Source organism: Chiloscyllium plagiosum, unplaced genomic scaffold (genome assembly GCF_037043375.1).
Source record: "Chiloscyllium plagiosum isolate Xiang-an unplaced genomic scaffold, Cpla_swu_hap1 HiC_scaffold_11, whole genome shotgun sequence".
NCBI lineage: Eukaryota > Metazoa > Chordata > Chondrichthyes > Orectolobiformes > Hemiscylliidae > Chiloscyllium > Chiloscyllium plagiosum.
Genome location: NW_028270149.1, coordinates 19,277,515 through 19,303,172, shown reverse-complemented (window position 1 = coordinate 19,303,172; position 25,658 = coordinate 19,277,515). Strand labels below are relative to the sequence as shown.

Below are 25,658 nucleotides of genomic sequence, written 5' to 3'. Positions count from 1 at the left end.
TGTCTAAAGGTACAATGTCTGTACCCTAAGTCTGTGGAATATAGCAGTTCAAGGAGGCAGCTCACCACCACCATCTCAAGAGATGGACAGTAAATGTCTGTCCAGCCAGCGATGCCCATTCTCACTCAGCACTAGTTAACCTCTCCTTGAGGACTTGTCTCATCACTGTTCAGGTGCAACCTTGTCTGGCTTGTGTAGGTATCTCCAGCTCCAGAACTGGTGCCCCAGAAATCCCCTTCCACACCAATTCTCAGGCACACATTCACCTGCATTATCTCCCATATTGACTAGCACATATTATTGGGAGTAATCCTGTGTTTACCATCTTTATCAACCTGTTCTATTCATTTCTAATCTTGACAAATTTTGTGACTGTAAAATCTCACCCTTTTTCGATGTTACTGGTTCCACATTGGCAACAATGATATAGCCAAGAAAACGATCGAGTTTATAAAAAGTGATTTCAGGGAGTTAGGTTGAAAGCTGCAGAGCAGGATGAACAGAGTAGTGTTCTCTGGTTTACTACTGGTGCAACGAGATAGCGAGGCAAGGAACAGGGAGTGGGCGCAACTTAACTCGTGGCTGTGCAACTGGTGTAGGAGGGAGGGCTTCAGATATGTAGATAATTGGGATGCCTTCTGGGGAAGGTGGAACCTGTACAAGAAGGATGGGTTGCATCTGAACTTGAAGGGGACCAATGTCCTGGGTGGAAGGTTTGCTCAAGTTGTTCAGGAGGGTTTAAACTAGTATGGCAGGGGGGTGGGAACCTGAGCTATATACCGGTGGTGAGAGTTGATGGAGATGAGGCAATAGCAAGAGGGAAGGAATTTCCTGGGAAAGAACCAAGGGATCGGTTAAAGTGTGTTTGCTTTAATGCAAGGAGTATCAGTGATGAGCTTAGAGCATGGATCAGTACCTGGTGCTATGATGTTGTGGCCATAACAGAGACATGAGTTTCTCAGGGGCAGGAATGGTTGCTGGATGTTCCAGGGTTTAGAACATTTAAAAAGAATAGGGAGGGGGGAAAAAGAGCAGGGGTGTAGCACTGCTAATCAGAGAGGGTATCACAGCTACAGAAGTTACCATTGTCGAGGAGGGTCTGCCTACTGAGTCAGTATGGGTGGAAATTGGGAGCAGTCACGTCATTAAGGGTTTACTACAGGCCCCCCAATAGCAGCAGTGAGATTGAAGAAAGCATAGGTCGGCAGATTTTGGAAATGTGTGAATGTAGTAGGTAGTTGTAATGGGTGACTTTAACTTTCCCAATATTGATTGGAACCTCCTTCGAGCAGATGGTTTGGAACGAGCTGTTTTTGTAAGGTGTGTTCAGGAGGGTTTCCTAACTCAGTACGTTGACAGGCCGACGAGGGGAGAGGCCATTTTGGATTTGGTGCTCAGCAATGAGCCGGGGCAGGTGTCAGATCTTGCGGTGGGAGAGCATTTGGGTGATAGTGACCACAACTGCCTCACATTCTACATAGCCATGGAGAAGGAGAGAAGCAGGCACAATGGGAGGATATTTAATTGGGGAAAAGGAAACTATGATGTTATCAGATGTGAGTTGGGAAGCAGGGACTGGGAGCAATTGTTCCATGGAAAGGGCACTATAGACATGTGGAGATTGTTTAAGGAACAATTGTTGCGAGTGATGCATAAATGTGTTCCTCTGAGACAGGTAAGAAGGGGTAAGATAAAGGAACCTTGGATGACGAGAGCGGAGGAGCTTCTTGTCAAAAGAAAGAAGGCAGCTTACGTAAGGTGGAGGAAACGAGGGTCTTGCTCAGCTCTAGAGGATTACAGGCAGGCGAGGAAGGAGCTCAAAAATGGTCTGAGGAGAGCCAGGAGGGGGCACAAAGAGGCTTGGCAGGAAGGATTACGGAGAATCCAAAGGCATTTTACATGTACGTGCGGAATAAGAGAATGATCAAAGAAAGAGTGGTGCCGATCAGGGATAGCATAGGGAGCTTGTGTATAGAGTCTGAGGAGGTAGGGGAAGCCGTAAATGCTTCTGTATTTACTAAAGAAAAGGACCTTGTAGTGACTGAAATCATTGAGGAGCAGGTAAGCATGCTGGAACGGATAGAGACTGAGGAAGCTGATGTGCTAAAAATTTTGACAAACATTAAGATTGACAAGTCCCCAGGGCCAGACCAGATTTGTCCTCGGCTGCTTTGGGAAGCGAGAAATGTGATTGCTTCGCCGCTTGCAAAGATCTTTGCATCCTTGCTCTCCACCGGAGTCGTACCTGAGGACTGGAGGGAAGCAAATTTAATTCCTCTCTTCAAGAAAGGAAATAGGGAAATCCCCGGCAATTACAGACCAGTCAGTCTCACGTCTGTCGTCTGCAAGGTGTTAGAAAGGATTCTGAGGGATAGGATTTATGACCATCTGGAAGAGCATGGCTTGATTAAATGCAGTCAGCACGGCTTTGTGAGGGACAGGTCATGCCTCACAAATCTTATTGATTTCTTTGAGGATGTTACTAGACAAGTTGATGAGGGTTGAGCAGTGGATGTGGTGTATATGGACTTCAGCAAGGCATTTGATAAGGTTCCCCATGGTAGGCTCATTCAGAAGGTCAGGAGGAATGGGGTACAGGGAAATTTAGCTGTCTGGATACAGAATTGGCTGGTCGACAGAAGACAGCGAGTGGTAGTTGAAGGAAAGTATTCTGCCTGGAAGTGAGTGGTGTTCCACAGGGCTCTGTTCTTGGGCCTCTACTCTTTGTAATTTTTATTAATGACTTGGATGAGGAGATTGAAGGATGGGTTAGCAAGTTTGCAGACGACACAAAGATTGGAGGTGTCGTTGACAGTATAGAGGACTGTTGTAGGCTGCAGCGTGACATTGACAGGATGCTGAGAGGTGGCAGATGGAGTTCAACCTGGATAAATGCGAAGTGATGCATTTTGGAAGGTCAAATTTGAAAGTTGAGTACAGGATTAAAGACAGGATTCTTGGCAGTGTGGAGCAACAGAGGGATCTTGGTGTGCAAGTACATAGATCCCTTAAAATTGCCACCCAAGTGGACAGGGTTGTTAAGAAAGCATATGGTGTTTTGGCTTTCATTAACAAGGGGATTGAGTTTAAGAGCCATGAGATCTTGTTGCAGCTGTATAAAACTTTGGTTAGACCGCACTTGGAATACTGTGTCCAGTTCCGGTCGCCCTATTATAGGGAAAATATAGATGCTTTGGAAAGAGTTCAGAAGAGGTTTACCAGGATGCTGCCTGGAATGGAGGACTTATCTTACGAAGAGAGGTTGACTGAGCACAGACTTTTTTCATTGGAAAAAAGAAGGAAGAGAGGGGACCTAATTGAGGTGTACAAGATAATGAGATTAAAAATCACACAACACCAGGTTATAGTCCAACAGGTTTAATTGGAAGCACACTAGCTTTCGGAGCGATGCTCCTTCCTCAGGTGATTCATCTGGTGTTGTGTGATTTTTAACTTTGTACACCCCAGTCCAACATCGGCATCTCCGAATCAAGATGAGAGGCATAGATAGAGTTGATAGCCAGATACTTTTTCCCAGGGCAGAAATTGTTAACATGAGGGGGTCATAGTTTTAAGCTGTTTGGCGGAAAGTATAGAGGGGATGTCAGAGGAGGGTTCTTTACGCAGAGAGTTGTGAGAGCATGGAATGTGTTGCCAGCAGCAGTTGTGGAAGAGAGGTCATTGGGGATATTTAAGAGACTGCTGGACATGCATATGGTCACAGAAATTTGAGTGTTCGTATATTAGGTTTACCTTACATGAGAATCAATGGTCGGCACAACATCGTGGGCTGAAGGGCCAGTTCTATGCTGTACTGTTCTATGTTCTAAGGTGTATCAGAGCCTCTGGCTGCTGCCCATTTGCATTGCATACCCTCAAGCACCACAAAATTGAGAGGAACAGAGGGATCTCTTGGAATCCTACAGTGTGGAAACAGGCCCTTTGGACCAACAAGTCCACACCGTCCCTCCAAAGAGCAACCCACCCACACCCGCTCTCCTACCCTATGTTCCCCTGACATCTAACCTACGCATGCCTGGACTACACTACACCTACACTAACCTATACTACGGGCAATTTAGCATGGCCAATTCACCTAACCTGCACATCTTTGGATTGTGGGAGGAAACCCATACAGACACAGGGAGAATGTGCAAACTCCACACAGATAGTCACCCGAGGCTGGAATCGAACCCGGGTCCCTGGCGCTGTGAGGCAGCAGTGCTAACCACTGAGCCACTGTGCACTTGTCCATAGATTCCCTAAAGGTGACAGGTTAATAAAGTAGTTAAAGCTAAATGTCCAGCATGCCTCATTATCAGTTATGGCACAGGTTATAAGAGCAGGGAGCTTATGAAAAAGCTATACAAAACTTTGGTTTGGCTACACTTGGAGAACTATATGCGGTTCTAGTGTTCGCAGTATAGGAAGATTGTGATTGAACTGGAGGGAGTTGAAGGGGACATTCACCAGGATGTTGCCAGGGATGGAGCAGTTTAGCCATGAAGAGAGGCTGGATAAGCCTGGATTGTTTTCTTTAGAACAGAGAAGGCTGAGGGAGACCTGATTGAGGTGTACAAGATTATGAGGGACAGGGCTGAATTGGAAACAGCTATTCCCCATGGTTGAAGGGTCAATAACCAAGGGGCATATATTTTTGGGTGAAAGGCAGGAGGTTTAGAAGGGATTTGAGGAAAAGCTTATTCAGCCTGAGGATGGTGGGAACCTGGACTACACTGCCTGGGAGAGTTGGAGTGGCAGGAAACCTAAAACCTTTAAAAGATGTACACGAACGAGCACTTGAACTGTTGAAACATTCAAGGCTATTGGACACAGAGCTGGAAAGTGGGGCTAGTGTAAATTTAGAGTAGAATTTTTCTTGGTGCAATCTTGGTGGGCAAAAGGGCCTCTTCTGCATCTATGACACTCCTCAAGCTCTCAACCCCTGAGCGCGAGCAGTGGGTGGCACCTCCTGATGAAAGGTCATCAACCTGAAATATTGACTTTGTTTCTGTCCCCAGGTACTGCCTGTTGTGCTGAGTGCTTCTGGCATTGTTCCCATTTATTTCAGATCTCCAGCTTGAGAGGCTTTTTAAGTTTGTATTGACTGTTGGTGATCAGAGAGGTTTGCGCATGCTTGCACAACAATCACAGGGTTAGTGTGCAGGTACACCAAGTGCTTAGAAAGACAGATGGTATGTTGACCTTTCTTTGCAGGAGGATTGGAGAACAACAGTGAGGAAGTCTTTTTGTAACTGCACAAGGCTTTGGTGAGACCACACCTGGAGCAACGTATTCTTATCAAAAGAGGGAAAGTTTAGTTAGACTGATTTCTCAAACAAGAGACATCTCCAATGAGGAGAGATTGCATAGAAAGTGACTGTCCTCTCGTTTTTGGAGAATGATCGATGGTCTTATTGAAACATAAGATGCTGAGGTGGTCACTTCCCCTGGCTGGTGAGCCTAGCACAAGAGACATTATCTCAGGATAAAGGATCGGCCATTTTGGGTTAAGGTCAAGAGACGTTTCTTTACTGAGGTTTGTGAATCTTTAGAATTCTCTTTCCCCAGAATGCTGTGAATGCTCAATCAGTGAGAGTATTCAAGACTGCCATTGATAGGCTTTGGACTCTAACTGCATGGGATAAGTCAGGAGTTGAGATTGGCCATGATTTTATTGAATAGCGGAGGAAACTAAAGAAGTTTTCATCCACACGTGCTCCTATTTCTTCTTATACTTCAGGCTCAAAGTCTACAGCATGGCAGAGCTCAACAGAAAGAAATGAATTGGTCACTCATTCTTTAAAGTCCAATAAAAGCCACAACAAAGTAACTGAACCTTTTCAGGTTAAGTAGAGAAATGAAGTTTTATTGCACAGTGTCAGGTGACTGGATTTCTTCTTTTCATTAGGTGATGTGCCCGAGTCAGTCACGTGCTCCCTGCGTGCTGAAAATAAAGAGCAATACCTGTTACTGTTGTGACCTTTATAAATGTGGCAGGTGGGTTTCATTTTAAAATCTCTTGGTTTATGCATTTTAAATTAATTTCTGCTTTGACATGAGTTAACCGTTCTCTGTTTAGCACTGACTTTTTCAGTCTAATGCATCAAACGGAACAACTCCCAAACGTATGTACTAAGTCCCATTCAACCCTATGCTCACTAGCTGATATTAGTACCCAATCTGACAACACTTCAATTTTAAGATTCAAGCCCCTGTTTTCAAGTTCCCTCTGACACACACACTCACACTCACACTCACACTCATACACCAACAATCCTTATCTCTGGAACATCCGCTAGCCTTCAGACCTCTGAGCCATCCCTGAGCGTTTACCTAAGTTCCTTCACTCCACACACACATCACCACACGTTAGATGCTAGAAATCTGAAATGAAGATAGAAAATGTGGGAAATGCTCAGCAGGTCATGCAGCTTCTGAGGAACGGTCATAGAACTCAAACATTGAGCATAATTTAATGCCCTAACCTGAGGCAAGATTGGTGCCAGGGTGAGATTTAATCAGGTGGAGAGTGCCAGTAGGAGGCCTCACCAATTTCCCAGCTCCACCTGGGACTATGGTGGTCAGCTTTCAAGTCCAGGACCAGGCCATGATAATGTGAGGGTTTTGCCTCGGCTGTAGATTCAACCTTCACAATCAAAAGCATGCACTTCATTTAACGGCAATGCTGAGGAATGCCAAAGTGGCCAATTTGAAATGTTGAAACAAGTGTTTCAGGGATCCCAGTATAACAGATCAAGGAGAGATCTAATATTGTTCTAGCTGCAGTTTGTCCTTCAACCGACATGACCAAAGCCAACTGATAAGACGGTAACTCTATGTGCTGTATACACATTGACAGCTGTGTTTGCCTACATAGTCCGTCAAATATTATTAATTGAGAAGCATTTTGTCCTGAGGGTATGAAAGGTAGGCCATTGTAAGCTACTTCTAAACTATAAATAAAAACAAAATACTGTGGAAGCTGTAAACCTGAAAAAAAATGAAATGGTGGAAAAACTCAGCAGGTCCAGCAGCATCTGTGGAGAGAGAAACCGAGTTAACGTTTCAAGTCTGGTACAAATCTGAAGAATGTTAACTCTGATTCTCTCTCCACAGATGCTGCCAGACCTGCTGAGTTTCCTTAGCACTTCCTGTTTTTGTTCCTAAATTGAGTTTGTTTTGCAGAATAGATATGTTGTTTTATGTACAGTGGATGAAAAAAAAACCACAAATCCATTCACACTTGTCTCACTATTTATTGCACTCGTGCTTGTATTCTCATCCTCTCCTCTCTGCTCCACCTTCCCCAATTCTACTCATCCCATTTGCCTCATACAATCTATCCTGCTGAATGCTCGCAATGTCTTTTTAATAGCTTTGCAGATATGAATCCGATCCAGATTTATAACCTGTCTAACAAATCCACATCCAAGGCATCAAGTCAATTTCTATAATTCAGTGCACTTACAGAAACAATCATTTTTATTGTTCTTCAGTAAACCAGAATTAAAATGGCCCCATTGAAATGGAGGGAACAGAGAATATACAGCTCTTCACCAAAGCCTTTCATTGACCTGATACTAGTTTAATACAAAACAATACCAACCCAGTAGCCATCAACCTCTGGCTGTCTGCCTTTGAGCGTGAACATTTTGGGGTAGTTGCAAACGGTCCTGTCATCTTTGACTTTCATCCAATCATTATCCTCCAGCTCTGAATTCTGCACCTCTAGGAACATACTTATATGACATGTATTTACAGTACAGATCTGCACAATTAATTACTGATCTTTGGGCCCATTTCTGCAGACAGTGCCAATCTATTTGTAATCAATATCCTCCTCTAAAGTTTGTATAGCGTTAAACTGGCCAGGAACAGATACAACTGAGTCATTTTGTCTGTCCCAGTCATAAAGACAACCATCAGTCCCACTTTCTTTTTCCAGAGGCTGATAAATTTCCCCCCTTTCCTTGTATTTACCAAATTTCAATTTTTAAGTGACTCTGATTTTATCATACTTTTCAGTGCATTCCAGCTAAGAATCAACTGCATTTAAAATAACTCTTCATCTTACACCTGGTTCTGGTGCCAAGTATCCTGAATCTGTTGACGATTTAGCAACGTTTCTGCCACTGGAAGCACATTAGCCTTTTTACTCTCAAAAAACCCTTCATTGAACTGTTCTATTAAATTACCCTTTAAATTCCTTCTGGAAAGGAGAATATGCTTACATTGTAGAATCATAATAACACTGGAGGTGTTCATTCAGTTCATTTCATGTTGTCTGTGAAGCAATCCAATTAATCCATCATTCTGTTCTAGCACTCTAGCCCTGCAAACATGTCTCTACTTGCACATCATTGAAATATTGCATTCATGATGCCTTTCTGCCAGTGGTTAAAAATTATTTAGAGGCAACATTTGATACACCTCCTTTTTTTGGAGAAGCAGGTTTTGGACTTGGTCCTGGGACTTTTTTTTTTAAAAAAACTAAAATTCAAACCAATTGTTCATCACACATAAACATTATTTATGCTGTTTTGCTGACAAGCCAATTATTCCATTACATGCTACTTTTGACAAAGACTTTTTGATAATATACCTCATCAATGACTTGAATCTCATGAAATTGTCTCCATTACTCATTGAAGAACTCAAGCAGGTTCACCAAACACAATTTACCTTTTACAAATCTGAGCTGGCTGTCATTTATTAACACCCGCTCTTCCATGTGACAGTCAATTTTGTCTTTAATTATTGTCTCCAAGCGTTTGCCCATTAACATGTCCAGCTGCGTAACACGTTTCCAGATTTAGCCCACACTTTCTGAAGAGCGGCGTAACATTTAAATTTCTCCAATCATCTGGCACAGCTCCCCGTGTCTCAGAAAAATTATAAGATTATGACCTGAGCCTCCAATATCCCACCCTTGTGTTCCTCAGTAACCTATGATGAATCCCATCCCTTTGGTGTTTCTCTTTATCTATTTTTCACCAATTCAGTTTCTCATCTACCTTCTTGTTTGCTGTGTCATTAGCAGCATCCGCTCCTTTAGTGAATAGGGATGTAATTTAGTAACGTCACTTTGTGTTCTGCTCCGAATTGTTAATGTACAGAAGGTGACCTGGCACAGATCACTTGTGAACCTCAGGAGAGGCTGGAACCTACTGGGGGAAAATCATTTGATTTCAAATCACCTCTGGCTGATCTGCAATCTATCTTGTGATATCCCCTGACACCATTACCCTTAATTTTAGCACAGAGTCCCTCATGCGGCACTTTGATGAAAATCCTTTTTAGAAATACAAATAGATGACATTGCTACATCCCGAACCAATTCTCATTAATTAGGAACCCAGGGACAACATTTTTAAAAAGGTACAACAGTTGCTTTTCCCACTGACTGCTCAGCAGGAAAAGGCTCTTTCCTTGTCTAAATAATAATTTATGTACAGTATTGGATTATGCAACATTTCCTCTGATTCTTTTCCTTACTGTCCATTTATTTAGGTGGATGGGGTTATTGTGTGGTTGTGCGCTGACAATAATTTAAGGGGACTGATTTGTAATTGATTAGATTCCCTATAGTATGGAAACAGGCCCTTAAGCCCAACATGTCCAATCGACCCTCCGAAGAGTAACCCACCCAGACCCATTCCCCTACCTTATACTTACCCCTGACTAATGCACCTGACACTGTGGACAATTTAGCGCGGCCAATTCACCTGACCTGCACATCTTTGGATTGTGGGAGGAAACCGGAGCACCTGGAGGAAGCCCGTGCGGACACTGGGAGAATGTGCAGACTCCACACAGACAGTCACCTGAGGCGGCAATTGAACCCGGGTCCCTGCCGCTTTGACACAGCTGTGCTAACCACTGACCACCATGCTGCCCCCCGCCACCCCCGTGTGTGGAAACATCCAGATTGTTGCAAAGCCATGTAGCTTGGAGGGAATATTTATATTGCAATACATTTTAAAGCCTTAGAGATGTGGCTTCTACTATTTTTCTCTCTCATGAATACTTTACTGTATTCACTCCAACCTGCTCATTAATTATGGTAAATCAGATCCCAGTTTTTCCACCTTATCTTGAGCATTGTTTCAGTGCAGCATGTCCAGTAAAAACATCTAAAATAAAGGAGCGTGACCTGCAGAAAGTGTCTTGACAGAAGTTGAGATTGCCACAATGAATAATTGCTCTTTCTGTTGTGAATATGCAAGAGTTGGTGGATTTATTGATATAGGGTTGTATTGAACAGTGCATAATGCCAGTGATAACTTGCAACAGGGCCAGCTGAGCTCTTTAACCCTTTTTTATACGTTCGACCTCAGCAATAATGTATTTAGTCTGGTGAGGGAGCCAAATAATTGCAGGAATCGTGTCCAGGAAAGGATTAAAAACTCAGCTATTTCTCTCTGCCCAGCTGAAGGTAATGCATGAAGTTTCTAATACATCATCCCTGACAACATTACATACGTTACTCAACCCTGACCAGCATGCCTGCTGTTCCAGCTCAGGAACTGTTAAGAAAACAGTGAGACAATTTCAGAGGAACATGCAAACCGCTTTATCATTACTCAGGTGTCTCCAGGTGGAAATGCTGTCATTCACTCGTGTGACCTGTGCATCACTGGCTGAGCCAGCAGTAATGGCCTGTCCCTAGTTGCTCTTTCAGAAGGTGAGCTGCCTTCTTGAATCATTGCAATCCATGAAGAGAGAGATTTCTTCAATACTGGTGTTGACAGTGGTGGAATTGCAGAGACTCTCTTGTGAAATTTATGCCAGGGTTTTTATAATGGCACATCACAGTGAGTGGCATTCATTGGGGGATTTAATCATCACATGACATTACAATATTGTTGAAAACAGGTGGATTTACACAGAAACATAGAAACACAGAAAATTGGAGCAGGAATAGACCATTTAATCCTTTGAACTTGCCCTTCCATTCAATATGTTCATGGCTGATCATTTAAGTCAGTCCCTTGTTCCTGCTTTCTCCTAAGCCATTTAATATCTTCAATCCTAAAAATATTACCTACCCTCCTCCTTGAAAACATTCAATGTTTTGGCCTCAACTTTCCTGTTAGGAATTAATAATTATATTTTAGATTTTGTAGAGTTTATTAATTGTAAATTAATAAGCATTGTTATCTCAGCAATTTCTGACCAATTAATTGTACAAAACACATCATTAGGTGAATTGCATGCTGTTCATGGAAAAATTGGCTTCCTTCATCTGACCGCTATGTTAGTGAAGCCATGAGCATTATCTTGGCTGAACTGCATTTTAGGAACAATGTCCTCTTGGTGGAATGGACAGAGAAGGGGCTGCTGACTTTAAATCACTGAAATACATTCCCCTGTACTCTATATTTCTGATGATTGTAGAGTTAGCAAACATAAAACAGGAATTCCTCATTTCCTCTGCTGCCTGGACATTAATGCATTGGTGCAAAGGTAAAATAAACAAAAAGGTGCAACCTCTTAGAGTCTGAGAATACAAATAAAAAAGAGAAACATTTCTTGTTGCTAAGAGCATAAACACAAAAGTGGTATTATACTTAACACCACACAGTTTAGGCTATGTCATCATTGATGCAATCATTAGCCTACAGTCATAGAGATGTACAGCACGGAAACAGACCCTCCAGTCCAACTGTCCATGCTGACCAGATATCAAAAACTAATCTAGTTCCATTTGCCAGCCCTTTACCCATATCCCTCCAAATCCTTCCTATTCATACACCCATCCAGATGCCTTTTAAATGCTGTAATTGTACTGGCCTCCACATTCCTCTAGCAGCTCATTCCATACACGCACCACCCTTTGCGTGAAAACATTGCCCCTTATGTCCCTTTTAAATGTTTCCCCTCTCACTTTAAACCTATGCCCTCTAGTTCTGAACCCCCAGGGAAAAGACCTTGCCTATTTACCCTATCCATGCCCGTCATGATTTTAAAAATCTTTGTAAGGTCACCCTTTATTCAGTATTGATACCATTTTTGTATCTTATTTGACACAAGCAGAATTATCTCTTTTACACAGTAATCTACATTGTTTGAACATTTTCCTTCCCACCATATTTCCCAAACCCTCCTGGTAATACAGATTTTTTTCTCCTTTTTTTGAGCAGAACCTGCAACACTCCTGCTTTTTTTCCCCCTTTTTCCCCCCCACACTACCGCCTAACTGCGGTAGTGCTTATTTTTCCCCAGCACCCATGTTGTGTGTGTGCTAATACAGATTTTATTTTACATCTCTGTGCACTGTGCATAGGTTTTAATACTGAAAGTGATTAATTGAACCCAGTATCTTTCAAAGAAAATTCCACATATTAGAAGGCGTTTACACTTTCAAGTGAAGACGCATATACTTTCTGTTTGGATTGTAATACAGTATCTTTGGAGAGCTGGGAATGTCCCTAACTCAAAGGAATCTGTTATGTAGATGCTCCAATATTGATATTTTTTGAAGAATTATTTTAAAAAGGAATTGTGGATAGTGGTTTATTGGATCCCTGAATTTGCTTGATTTTGAAAGGGAGTCACTGGAAGCTCATTGGGACTTCACTTTTAAAGAGAACTCTTGGAACTTAGAATGTTTAAAGTAATATGCTCTGACTTTGTTTTGGATATTATTTGGAGTTCAGTTGAACTACACCTTGCTGAGAGAGAAGCCAGCAGTTCACTCTCTGCCTTTTTAAGAACACCCTTTTGGAGAGTCTGGTGTGAGATCTGAAAAGCCTTTGAATTCTTGACATCTCCTGAACAAACTGTGAAAAAAGGGCCCAGTGACAGCTGCCTGTGGTTAGTGCCTTCCGCCTGTGTGTGACAGGATTTCCATTCAAAGCCATCTTGAGCATTTCATTCCTTATTTCTATCAAAAACCACCAATCATTGGTGGAATTTTTTTTCCTCAAAATTAATCTCCTGTAGAGAAAGTTCTTCGTTTTTAATTGGAGTGTATCCATGTGTTTCTTCAAATGGTAGATATTTATACTTTGTTATTTCGATCTTTAATACAAATTGAAATAACAATAAGTATTATCAGCTTTATATCTTTGTAGAGCTAATCCTGTTGTTTGTTAAGGAAACCTTTTGATGATCTTTCTTATTCCAAACCTAATATATCTAAAGCATATAATTGACAATATTGGTAACTGGGCAAAACATTTAAATTTTATACTGTGACCAGTGGAGCGATGGGCCAAGGGAAGGACAGTGGCTTTCCTCTAACTTTAGATGTTGCACTGTATAACCAGTTTTACAACTAATGACAGATTGATCCTAATGCTTCAGCTGTTATCTTTGTGTTTTGTAAATTTGATGGTCTGGCTGCGTGAAGGATGAGTTGAACAAGAGGGAATTACAAATATACTTGTCAAACCAGTTAGTTTCTTTCCCTAACCATTTTTTTTTTAAAAGAAAGCAATTGACATAAAAACAGAAAAGTGCTGGAGAAACTCAATAAGTCTGCCAGCATTTGTGGGGTGAGAAGCCTAATTAATGTTTTGAGAACAATGACTTTTGTTTCTCGGTCATTTAATATTCCAGATCCACAGTGCTTTGCTTTCATTTTTAGGTAAGAAATTGATGTTCCACTTGCTGCAAATGAATACTGACAGCTCAAGCTCTAGAAGCTTGGTTTGCTTGCTTGTAACTCCAAACCAGCCACCTGAACTAGATATGTATCACTGAATGAAATAACTGATCTAATTGCACACCCTGCTTGGCAGCAAAATGGCAAATTTAGTTATGTTTGTTTTAATAGGATGTGGGCATTGCTGGCAAATATTTTGGTTGATTCATTCACAGGATGTGGGTGGTATTGTGCAATTCCCATTGCCCTTGAAACTAAATGGCTTGCTCGGGTCACTTCAGAGGGCAGTTAAGAGTCAATCGCAATGTCTGGAGTCACTTTTAGACTAGACCAGGTCAGAACAATAGATATACTTCCCGAAAGGACATTAAAGAACCAGCTGAGATCTTATAAAAATCATTGTTTGTTGTCCCGGTCATTGTTGCTAAAGACTAGCTTTAATTTCCAGAGCTTTTCATTTAATTTACTAGCTTCCTATTCTGGGATTTAGGTTAGATTAGATTCCCTACAGCATAAAAACAGGCTATTTGGCCCAACAAGTCCACACTGACCCTCTGAAGAGTAACCTACCTAGATCCATTCCCCTACTCTCTATTTACTCCTGACTAATGCACCTTACACTATGGGCAATTTAGCACGGCCAATTCAGCTGACCTGCACATCTTTGGACTATGGGAGGAAACCGGAGCAAACCCACACATGGGGAGAATATGCAAACTCCACATAGACAATTGCCCAAAGCAGGAATCGAACTCTGTGAGGCAGCAGTGCTAACCACTGAGCCACCATGCAGCCCTTCAGGAACTTGTGTTTCCAAAGCACTTAACTGGATCGCCAGTATAGTACAATTTTCCTCATTACTTCTGGAAGAATTTACTAACTCCTCCTTTTGGTTGGGTCGGAGGACATTTGATGGTGCATGGCACGCAGGGAGAGAGCATCATTCTTCAGATAGTCTCATCTTGTTTTATTCTTTTAACGCAGCCGAGAAACGTTGGGTGGCTACTACGAATATAATGATGTTGGAAGTTGCCAAGAGGTTATCCACCTGTACCACTTGCTGTGGTCATCGACGATCCTCAACATTGTGGGCTTGTTTCTTGGGATTATCACAGCAGCAGTCCTTGGATCCTTTAAAGATATGGTACTGAATTTTCTATGATTGCAGAAAATTAATTTGGAATAATGTCATATTATCTGCATTAATGTCACTTTGTTTTGTGAGCTAGGAGTAAATAAAAACTTTCCTTTCTCTTTCTTGGAGCAGAGACAGTGGAAGATCTCCCTCCAGTATATTGAACAGATAATCTTGGCTGATCCTTCCTGAACCAGTGTTGAGGGAGGCTACACTGAGTTGCTGTCCTCTACATAAGACATTAAACCATGTCTTAAAACATGGATGTAAAGAATTACATGGTACTGTTATAAAGAGGAGCATAGGAATTCTCCTCATTATCATGGTCAATATTCGTGCCCCAGTCAATATACTGAAACAAGATATCACGTTTTGGGTCACATTGCGGTTTGAAGGAATTTCCTTTGTACAATCTGACATGGCATTTCCTGTCTTTCTACATTTTAAAAGGAATTAGGGATGTCCCATTATTATGAAGGGTGCTACATAAATCCAAGTTTGTTCTTGTTAAATCAGCAAGTAAGAAGGTAATAAGCTCACAGATCTGCTGTAACACTGCCCTGTAGCTGGAACCTGGAAAAGGTTCGTAATGATCTTGGAAATTAATGGCCATTATTTCTGTGTTTCTCCAGAGGGAATACTTCAGCAGTCATTCTGGCTGAGTCCCTCTGATGTCTCGTTCTTTTTGCAATTCTGCATTATTTTGTGCCTATGTAATCCTCTGGAATTTCATCTTATCATGATTAAGAATGTGTGAGTAATGCAAAGGAATTCATTGTTGGATTAAGAAACCATCGAAATTATTTATTACTTTGTTTGAATTAACTAAACCCTTACCATTGAAAAGAAAACTTTAGCTATCATTGTACTTAATACTACTTGATGGGGGCGGGGCCATAACTTTTGTGCAATAGAAAATCTTACAGTTTCATAGCATGTTTTTCTTACAAATTGAGGTGAAGTTGACCAAAAGGATATGTGTTGATATTCTCACTCTTTTTTTCAGTGAACTTTAAGCTCTGATTCTCTTGCTGATCATCATTGTGTCAGAGGTATTGCCTGGATTTTTGCCAGGAAGGAATAACTCCAGAACCATTCAAAAATGGATGTCAATTTATGCTTCCTGATCCCACTCCTGGGTTTTTCCGTTTTCAGGAGTATCATTTAAGTGTGCAAATGGTTCAGGGCACAAGACTTCACCTGGCACTACCCACCTGGCCAATTCCATTATAGAGAAAGGCATGGCCTTACCATTTTTATTATTCATTCATGGGATGTTAGTGTCATACTGGCTGGATCAGCACCATTACCCATTCCTAATTGCGCAGAAGGCAGTTAAGAGTCAGTCACGTTGCTGTAGGTCTGGAATCACATGTAGGCCAGACCAGGTAAGGATGGCAGATTTGCTTGCCTAAAAGATACCAGTGAACCAGATGGGCCTTTCCTGACAATCAGCAATGATTTCATGGTCATCATTAAACTTTAAAACTTCAACTGCTATGGCAGAATTCACTGTGCAGTTTTCATGGAGATGGGGCTGATTTTCAAAGGGGGCATGGTCTCCATCACCATAGAGGTGTTGTGAGCCATCACTTGCATGAAGGATAAGTTGAGAACTCCTCCTCTTGCCCTTTTGCTGTGCTATGCCCTTCCACTCCACTCCCCCAACCAAGCCCCTCATGTCCCCTATGCCAAATGTCTATATCATTAACCTACCACTGTACAGAATTAATTAAACCTCTGGTGACAATAGTGTACCTGAAAATAAACTTCTACAAAATCATTCAATTATAACTTTGCACATTTTAAAACAAAAGGTTTATTTTATTACAGGACAGTAACAGTGACAACCATTCAAACTTTTACAATATTGATAGCAGAAAGCTCTTAACACAATAAGGCTTAGCTGAGAGCCCAGAAATCATTACGCTGTTGATACACCTGACCTCCTGGGAAAACATTATTTGATTGACAGTAAAATAAACAAAGAACTGTGGATAGTGGAAATATAAGCAGGAACAGCTGGAGAAACTCAGCAGGCCTGCCAAGATCTGTGGAGAGAGAAAGTTCCCAGTGCAGTGACCCTTCTTCAGAACAGTCTGGTTAGCCAAATCAGTTTCCAGGCCCAGGATTCCCTGAGAAGACACAAAGCATTCTAATTGGAATTGTATTAGAAAATTGAAATGGCTTCTCTGCTGATATTATGTGATTAGAGTTGTAACAGAGTCCTATGAGGTTAGCAAGTCACTTTGAATAGCCATGCAGGTCAGCATTAAGTCATTCATTCCAGATTATGTACTGATTTAGTTGATGGGAAGGAAGAGATTTAAACTGGGGCTTATGTGTCCCTAGAGACGGTAAAGAACATGGACGTTTGCTCCCAACTGGAGACAGTGGGAATCAGGAGGAAAACTGTCCAATTGGAGTCATATCTGGCATAAAAGAAAATGGTTGTGGCAGTTGGAAGTCAGTCATCTCAGCTCCGGGACAATTCTGCAAGAGTTCCTCGAGGTAGTATCCTAGGCCTAACTTGCTTTATCAACAACATTCCTTCCATCATAAGGTCAGAAGTGATGATGTCAGCTGATGATTGCACAATGTTCAGCACCATTCTTGACTCCTCAGATACTATGTCCATGCATGACCTGAATAATATCCAGGCTTTGGCTGAAAAGTGACAAGTAACATTTGTGCCTCAAGTGCCAGGCAATTACCATTTCTAACGAGAGAATCTGACCTTCACCATTTGATGTAAAATGGGGTCACCATCACTGAATCCCTCAATATGAAGATCCTGGGGGTTACCATTGACCAGAAACTGAACTGGATTAGTCATATAAATCCTGTGGCAGGCCAGAGGCTAGGAATCTTGCCCCAAAACCCTGTCCACCGTGTACAATGTTCACAGCAGGAGTGGGTGCAGCTCCAACAATATTCAAGAAGTTTGACACCATCTAGGACAAAGCAGCCAGCTTGATTAGCACCACAGCCTCAAACATTCAGTCCCTTCATCGATACTCAGTAGCAGCAGTGTGTACTATCTACAAGATGCACTACAGATATTCATGAAGGCTCCTCGAACAGCACCTTCCAATCCCACAACCACTTCCATCTAAAAGGACAAGGGCAACAGAGGTATGGGAGCACTACACTTGAATGTTTCCTTCCACGGCATTCATCATCCAGGCATGGAAATATAGCGCCATTCCTTCAGTGTCGCTGGGTCAAAGTTCTGGAGCTCTCTCCCTAGCAGTATGGTAGATCAACCTCATCAAACAGACAGCAACAGGGCAATAAATTCTGGCCCGGCCATCTACACCCACATCTCATGAAGCTGATTAGTGGATGATTATTAATGCAAACAGAACTGCTACCCCATTATCTGACTGTATGAAATGAAACCCACACATGGGTTTGGGTTTGTATTTACAAAAAGAGGAAATCTAGAATTCTCTCCTCAAAAAATATTGTTGTTAATACTCACCGATATTTAAGTTGTTCAGACTTAAGTTAGGAGCATAGATCAGCCATGACAAGTTGAATGTTGGAAGAAACTCAAGGGACTTAGTGATCTGCTGCTGTTCCTACATGGAGTGACAACTTCACTGATTTACCAGAGAATTCTTGGAATGCTGCCTCAGCAGACATCTGCACCTTGCAAAGAGGAAAACTTGAAATATTTGTAAAATGCCGAAACAAGACACTTCCAGAGTGTTAGTTCCATAATATGTATTATTGCATAAGAACATAGAATTTAGGAGCAGGAATAGTCCATTTAACATTTGCCATTCATTATGAAGATGGTTAATCTGTTTGTGGTCTCAACTCCATCTTCTTGTCTCTGTCACCCACTTTATTACATTGTGTATCATAAAATCGAAGTCCACCTTAAACTTTACAATCAAATCTCTACTGCTTTCTGGGGAAGAGAATCCCACAAATTAATGCCCTTCTGAGAGAAAACATTCCTCCTCATTTTTTAAATTATTGTGCTTTGGATAAAGGTGGATTTTTTTTAAAAAATTCATTCAGGGGATGAGGATGATACTGGTTACGCCAGCATTTATTGCCCATCCTAATTGCCCAGAGGGCACTTAAGAGTCAGTCACATTAATGTAAGTCTGGAGTTACATGTAGGCCAGACTGGGTAAGGGTGGCAGTTTCCTTCCCTAAAGGACATTAGTGAAGTAGATGGGTTTTTCTGACACTCTGCAATAGTCTTGTGGTCATCATGAGATTCCTAATTCCAGATTCTGATGCGATTCAAATCCAGGTCCTGAGGACATTATACCTAGATCCTTCAATTAACAGCCCAGCCACAAAAGCATTAGGCCATTGGCTCCCCATATTGTACTTGGAGTTCTAGAATACATTTGATAAAACACCATGTCAAAAGTTATTATGGAAAATAAAAGCTAATGGTGTAGTGTTGCACTTGATAGAAGATAGACCAGCTTACAGGAAACCCAGTAAAGGGGAACATTGGTCTCTTTAAGGAGAGATGTAAATGTGTTCGAAGCATTGAAAAGATTAACTAGAAAATTACCTGGAATGGGTGAGTTGGCTGATGAGGCAATGTTGGACAGATGAGGGTTGTATCTACTGGAGTTCAAAAAAGTAAGAGACCACTTGATTGATCCTGTAAGGTCATGTCAGGGTGCATATAAGAAAGATTCTCCCACAAAAGAATTTAAATTCACTTTTTAAAAATAAGGTGTCACCCTTTTAAGCAGACCTAAGTGGTTCTTTTTTCTCACAGATAGCTGTGAATCTTTGGAACTCTCTTCTTGAGAAGGTGGTGAAAGGAGAGTTCTTAAGGCAGAGGCAGATAGATTCTTGATAAAAGACAAGGTGAAAATTAATCAAAGATTGGTAGTAATGTGGTGTAATCTGATCAGCCATGACCTTATTAAATGGCACAGCAGGTTCGAGTGGGCGCAGTGGACTGTTCCTCTTAATTTGTGTGTTCACAAAGTTAAACTGTGTTCCCTAGTTCTAGTCCCCTCCAGAAGAACCAACTAGTGTCCACCATTTCAAATCCCCTTGGGATCTCTCACGTTTTCACAAGATCACCTCTCAATCTTCTGTACGGGTATAAAGGTAAAAGTTGTCATAGGGTTGCTGTCTCAGTACAGGGAGATGACTGGTGGTGGTTTAAACACCTAAGGCAGGGGGAGAGGTTGAGAAGGAGAGCCCTTTATGGTAACCCCAGCCAGGTTGGGAAATGAACTCCTGCTGTAGACAAGCCAGCTGTCCAGCCAACTGAGCTGACCAACCCCCTAAATATGGATAGATGAGATAAACCAGTATAGGTCCAACTTGTACAACCTTTCTTCGAAAACTAGCCATTTATCCAAGAAATGAATTGAGTGAACCTTCTCTGAACTGTTTCCAATGCAATCATATCGCTTTTGAAATAAAGAGACCAAAACCATACACTGTGTTCTCGAGGTGATCACATGTCTCAGTGAGATACAATTAATCTGTGCAGTGTTAGTAATGATATATTACAGAGCTTCAACCTTCACTAAATCTCTTTATCATACTGGCTTCAGCGTTCTACAGCCATGTGAAAATGGACAGTTGTTATTACTTACCTCTGCAAGGATTACCTTGGCAACAGATGGTGTAATTAGGAGTTACAATGAGTGAACACTTTGAAATTTATTTGGCTTTTAAGAGAATGTGTCTTCTGATGTGGTTTCTTTGATTTTTTTTTTGTTTCCTTAAAAGAAAGTCTCCACCTAGCCTGATTTATGCTGAAAATGAATTCTGATGATGCAATAACTGGTGTGGGGCCATTTGCTACTTGTGGTTTTGAAACAGTAATTCTGACCTGGTTATAGAATCCACTCCAAAACAAACGAGCTCTCATACAGGCTACATGCTACTCAGTCCTGACAAGACATCTCATTGTGGACTTGTGCCTGTCCTTACCTTCTGAGGTTCAATGCTATGATATGTTGAATACAAGTTAAATCAATGACTAGGATGAAGGGACTAAAAGTATGATAGCAAAATTTGTGGATATCACAAGGATTGGTAGAAAATTAAGCAGTTGACACAAGATAAACAAGTCTACAAAGACATGTGGCAGGTGAATTATAATGTGAGAAAATGTAAATTGTTCATTTTACAGAATAAAGAGAAAAGCAGCATATTATTTGAATGTAGATTAAACTACAGAACTTTAGGGGTTTTTTTCCCACAAACTGGATGTCGGCATCATTGCCTGGGCCAGCATTTATTCCCTGTCCCTAATTGCCCGTGGGAAAGTGATGGTGAGAGGAGTGCTTGATCAGCTGCAGTCCATTTGGTATAGTTAGACACAAAATTCCATTAAGGAGGGAGTTCCAGCATTTTGACCCAGCAACAGTGAAGGAACAGCAATTATAATTCCAAGGCTGGAAGGTGAGGGCTTGAAGGGGAATTTGTAGATGGTGGTGTTTCCATGTATCTGCTGCCTTTGTCCTTCTGGATAGTGGTAGTTATAGGTTTGGAAGGTGCTGTCGGTAAATTTCTACTGCGCCTTTGATAGATCCTGCTGCCAATGGGGCATCAGTGTTGGAGGGAGTGAATGTTTGAGAATGTGGTACCAATCATGCAAACTGCTTTGTCCTGGATGATGTCAAACATCTTGAGTATTATTAGAGCTACACACATCCAGGGAAGTGAGGAATATTCCGTCACACTCCTGACTTGTTCCTTGTAGATGGTGGACCAGCTTTGGCAAGTCAGTAGGTGGGTTACTCACTGCATGATTCCTAGCCTCTGACCTGCTCTTGTAAGCACAGCACTTGTGTGACTAGTCCAGTTTAGTTGCTGGTCAATAATAACCCCCAGGACATTGATAGTGGATAGTGATGGAGATACATTGAATGTTGTGGGGTGATGGTTAGATTCTGTCTCGTTAGAAATGACTATTGCCTGGCACTTGTGTGTGACTGATACTTGGCACTTGTCATCCCAGGCCTTGTTATTGTCCAGATTGTGTTACACCTGAGCATAAACAGCTTCAATATTCAGGAACTCAGAGATTTGGGCATCCAGGTATATGAATAATGAGATGTTAGTCTGTATGTCTGCCAAGTGACTCAGAAGGCAAGTGCAATATTGAATTAGGAGTGGGCTCAATGACCTCTGCTCTTAATTCATATTCTTGTGGGAAAAAAAATCAAAATTGCAATATTTAAAAGTGGCATATGTGAAGATACTTTTCAAAAATTGCATGTTTTTCTACAGTATTACGATGCCACTGACCACCTCGATAATGGTGCCATATCCCTGGGCTCAGGAAATGTCATCCGGGACTCCAGCATCACTATCTGGCAACCAATCCAGCAAAGTCCATTAGATACATCTTGATTTTGTACAATATATTATACAGGCTCCTGGCACCCAATTCCCTTTATCCACAAAGGGCTCACCATGTGTGTAGACATTAAAAGGATATCAGTTGGACTGCCTGTAATGCTATTCCCCCCATCCTCACCATATAAAGTGACGTTTGACATTAGCAATCCACATGTGCCTTTAAAAGTTCATCATATAACCATTTTCCAACACCAGTCCCTCTGGTCAGATGGCAAGAAAGGTTGGAAGCATGGGATTGATTTCTTGAGCATCCAGTGCTATAGTCAGTATAGATGGTATATGATTAGCTATACCCAGACTCCTTCAGCATGAAGTATTCTCAATAGAACTTGTTGCACTTGGAAGTGATATACACAACCAGCAAGATCCCAGGATTGTTGACCACTTCATTCTATATAGGATAGCACTTGGTGTGTTTCATGTAGTCTCAACCATCAATGAACTATGAAATTGTAAGTTGAAAATTGTCAGGAGACTCGTCCTTACTCACTATTGACTCATTCGTCCTAAGAAGTGTACAGCCCACTGACATAGACAATGTGCTGAAATGTTTTGAGGAGTGTCTGTTTGGGATGAGTAACCAGACAGCAGCTAGTATCTCCAGAGAGATGAACTACTTACCACACAGGAGGAGGCCATTCAGCTCATGATGTTTGTGCAGTTCAGAATGTATGTCAGCCGGGATGTGTGGGCAGGAGACAGGAATTTTCATTTTTTTGTATGCGCAATTTCAAAATTTAGTTCTCAATTACAGTTTTGAAACTTGAAATTGAAACAATTTCTCATGCTCTTAAATCTATGTGCACAGTCAGAGTATTTAAATATTTATTATACACTGAGTGACATTGTGGGAGCACTCCCTTTGAAAGAACATCCACAGCTAACTGCATAAGTCCATTATTTTTCTAACAATGGCACTGTGGATTAATGGTGCTCCCAGCTGTGACGGTCTTTGTATGGCCAATTTTCACAGCTAAAATATTTACACCTCAGTGAATAGCACAAAATTTGAATCTTTTATTAAAACAAGTTTACATCCAAAACAGCCTGAGAACTGCTTCACTGAAGAGATTAAGTGTAAAGGGTATTTGTGGTTGCAGAATTACTTCACTCCTGTTGCAGCCAAATGGTTATATATGTCTTTCTCTGATCTTACTCCAGCAGACACCAACTGCTTCCCAGATTACGTACGCACCTGAACCTCCAACTCCACCCATAATGTATGATCCTGGACAGCAGGTACTGGCCTACACAAACTTCTATCCTGGGCCTCCGCATCTGCCACCTTACAGCCCATATGATATTCAGGTACAGTACTTAGATATCAAAATTGTTGGATTAAAATCGCTGCATCATCTTCCATCCCTTGACTAATTAAATGAAATGTGATATATGCTAAATGTGTGTTCTTTAAATCATGGTAGTCTTTTGTTGTGGGGTACATTTAGCTTAGTTGACTAGGTGGCTAGCTATAGTTCCTAATAGTGTGGCTTTGTGAGAATAGGTGAATTATATCCCCCCTTTACAACCTCCTTGGTTGGCTGGAACACTCTTTTAAACTTCTTGTACACAGCTATTCCTCTCTTTAATAAAACATATAGTTGTCAAATGTCTAAAATACAGGAAGGTGTCAATCATAAGGTTTCCTTGAGTGAAATAAAGAACAACTTCATTATCTGCTCCAAGAAAAATAATGATGTTGTGTTAAGCAAACACAGGTACAAAGTTAGAAGGGTTAATGTCCAAACAAAAGGAAAATGAAAAGATTGTACAGTTTTAATGTTCTTGGGGTTTCCCTGAGGTACAACATTTTAACCTGAGACCATGGTTGTTTTAACTGATGCCTTGCATCCTCAGCAACAGCAAATATTTCAGATGTCCTGAGTTTTTGGTGTTCTGATGGCTTTTCCTAATCAGCTCTGTCACCAGGACATCTTTCTTTCTTCAGTGTCTAAGTTCATTGCTTCAGGTTTGATCATTTCAGGTGATCTCTTTCATCTCCAGGTTGTAAAACTTAGCATTCAGGTGGATTCCAAATTTTTGTTATATATGATGATAACGCCAGCAGTGTAGGTGCAGTTCCCATCCTGGCAGAGGTAGAATTGGACCTGTCACTTCATCCTACTCTGTCTTGAAGGAGGTGGTAAGCAACGGCAAGCCACCATGAAAAAAAGCTGCTAAGAAAGTAGATCAGAACAAAGCATTAATTGACAATGAGCCAATGACCTGTCTTTAGGCAGTCCACACCTTTTAGATGCCAAAAGTTTTGGCATTGTTTTAAGCTGACAGAAATGCAGGCATCCCCAATAGGTAAACATAATCAATGATGTCAGTAAGCCATATGCACCAGAATGTTCTTAATCATGTTGTTTGCATTTTCCTAAGATGTAGTCCTGTTAAGATCGGCTTGTACACAGGCTTCATAGGGAAGGAAAGTAGGCACTTGATCTGGTATGTCAGAATATAAAGGTGTTGATTGAAGATAGGATCATAGACACTGCTGTCCTGAATTCCACAGTCAAATATTATGTCAAGTAATGTGGGGTTCACCCATCAAGAATTGCAACTTGGACTAGGCTTATCAGACTCATGTAAATGAGACCCGAGGCCCTCTACTGGATATTTCTCATGTCTTTTCAGTTCCAGAGCATGCAACATGACCTGCACAAAATTTATGCCAAAATTAATCAACACTGTAATGGTAACAGTCCTTTACCAATTAGAATGGAGAGTGTGGTGCTGGAAAAGTAATGGTAACAGTCCTTTACCGATTAGCAGTTGAGCTCTGTTGTCTCTGGCATGGTATTCTGCACCTGAAACTGTATTAGGTTTGATGCCAAGAGTTGTATATCTGCTGTAGATGATGGTAATTTGAGCGCAAGTCAGAAATTCCAAAGTTCAACCCTTCCTTAAGTACTCACTAAATTTCAAAAAAAAAATTGCTTGCTGGCAGAAAATGTATTCCTTTCCCAATATAATGAGTGCAGAATACTAGGAAAATGAAGATCAATACAGATGGCTCAAAGTTCAACTAGTAATTCTGCTTAATGGGCGAGTTACCTACCCTATTATCAGACTTTTGCCAGACTCCTGGGCTGGAATACAAGAATAAATTTCCAATGATCAGCTTTAACTAAAGCAGCTTTTTAAAATAGTTTCTCAGCTGCAAAATTAAAATAATCCTACAAGCTGTCTTTTATCAGTTTCAGGCAGGAAAGTTTTTTGTTTCCCATTCTGCTGTCGTTGAGTTCACTATGGGCTCATACAATAGAGACAGATGTTGTCAAACTCCCTCAACAACACCTCATTCCTAATTCTGCTTCTGCCATTGTTTCCTATGTGGTCCACGACAACTGGATCCATCTCATTCTCCTATTTTTTTTTTCATTTCCAACTGCAATGAAATGTCTTTAATCCTGACCTGACAACGAGCCAATGACCTCTCTTTAGGCAACACAACTTTTGGAACTCTTAGTCTTGGCGACAGAGAACAAAATCTATCCGCTTACTATACTGTCTCCCATCACTATCAAATTA

The 25,658-nt window shown here is 41.3% G+C and overlaps 1 protein-coding gene across 1 annotated transcript in view; it reads left to right on the top strand.

The window, feature by feature from the left end:
- The window catches only part of tmem255a (transmembrane protein 255A), a 75,903-nt gene that overhangs the window by 43,990 nt on the left and 6,255 nt on the right, over nt 1-25,658 (top strand). Inside the window, exons 6-8 of the mRNA XM_043705071.2 lie at nt 5,912-6,000; nt 14,597-14,756; nt 23,283-23,429. Of these exons, the coding sequence (XP_043561006.1) occupies nt 5,912-6,000; nt 14,597-14,756; nt 23,283-23,429 (396 nt within the window). The remainder of the gene's footprint in view (nt 1-5,911; nt 6,001-14,596; nt 14,757-23,282; nt 23,430-25,658) is intronic.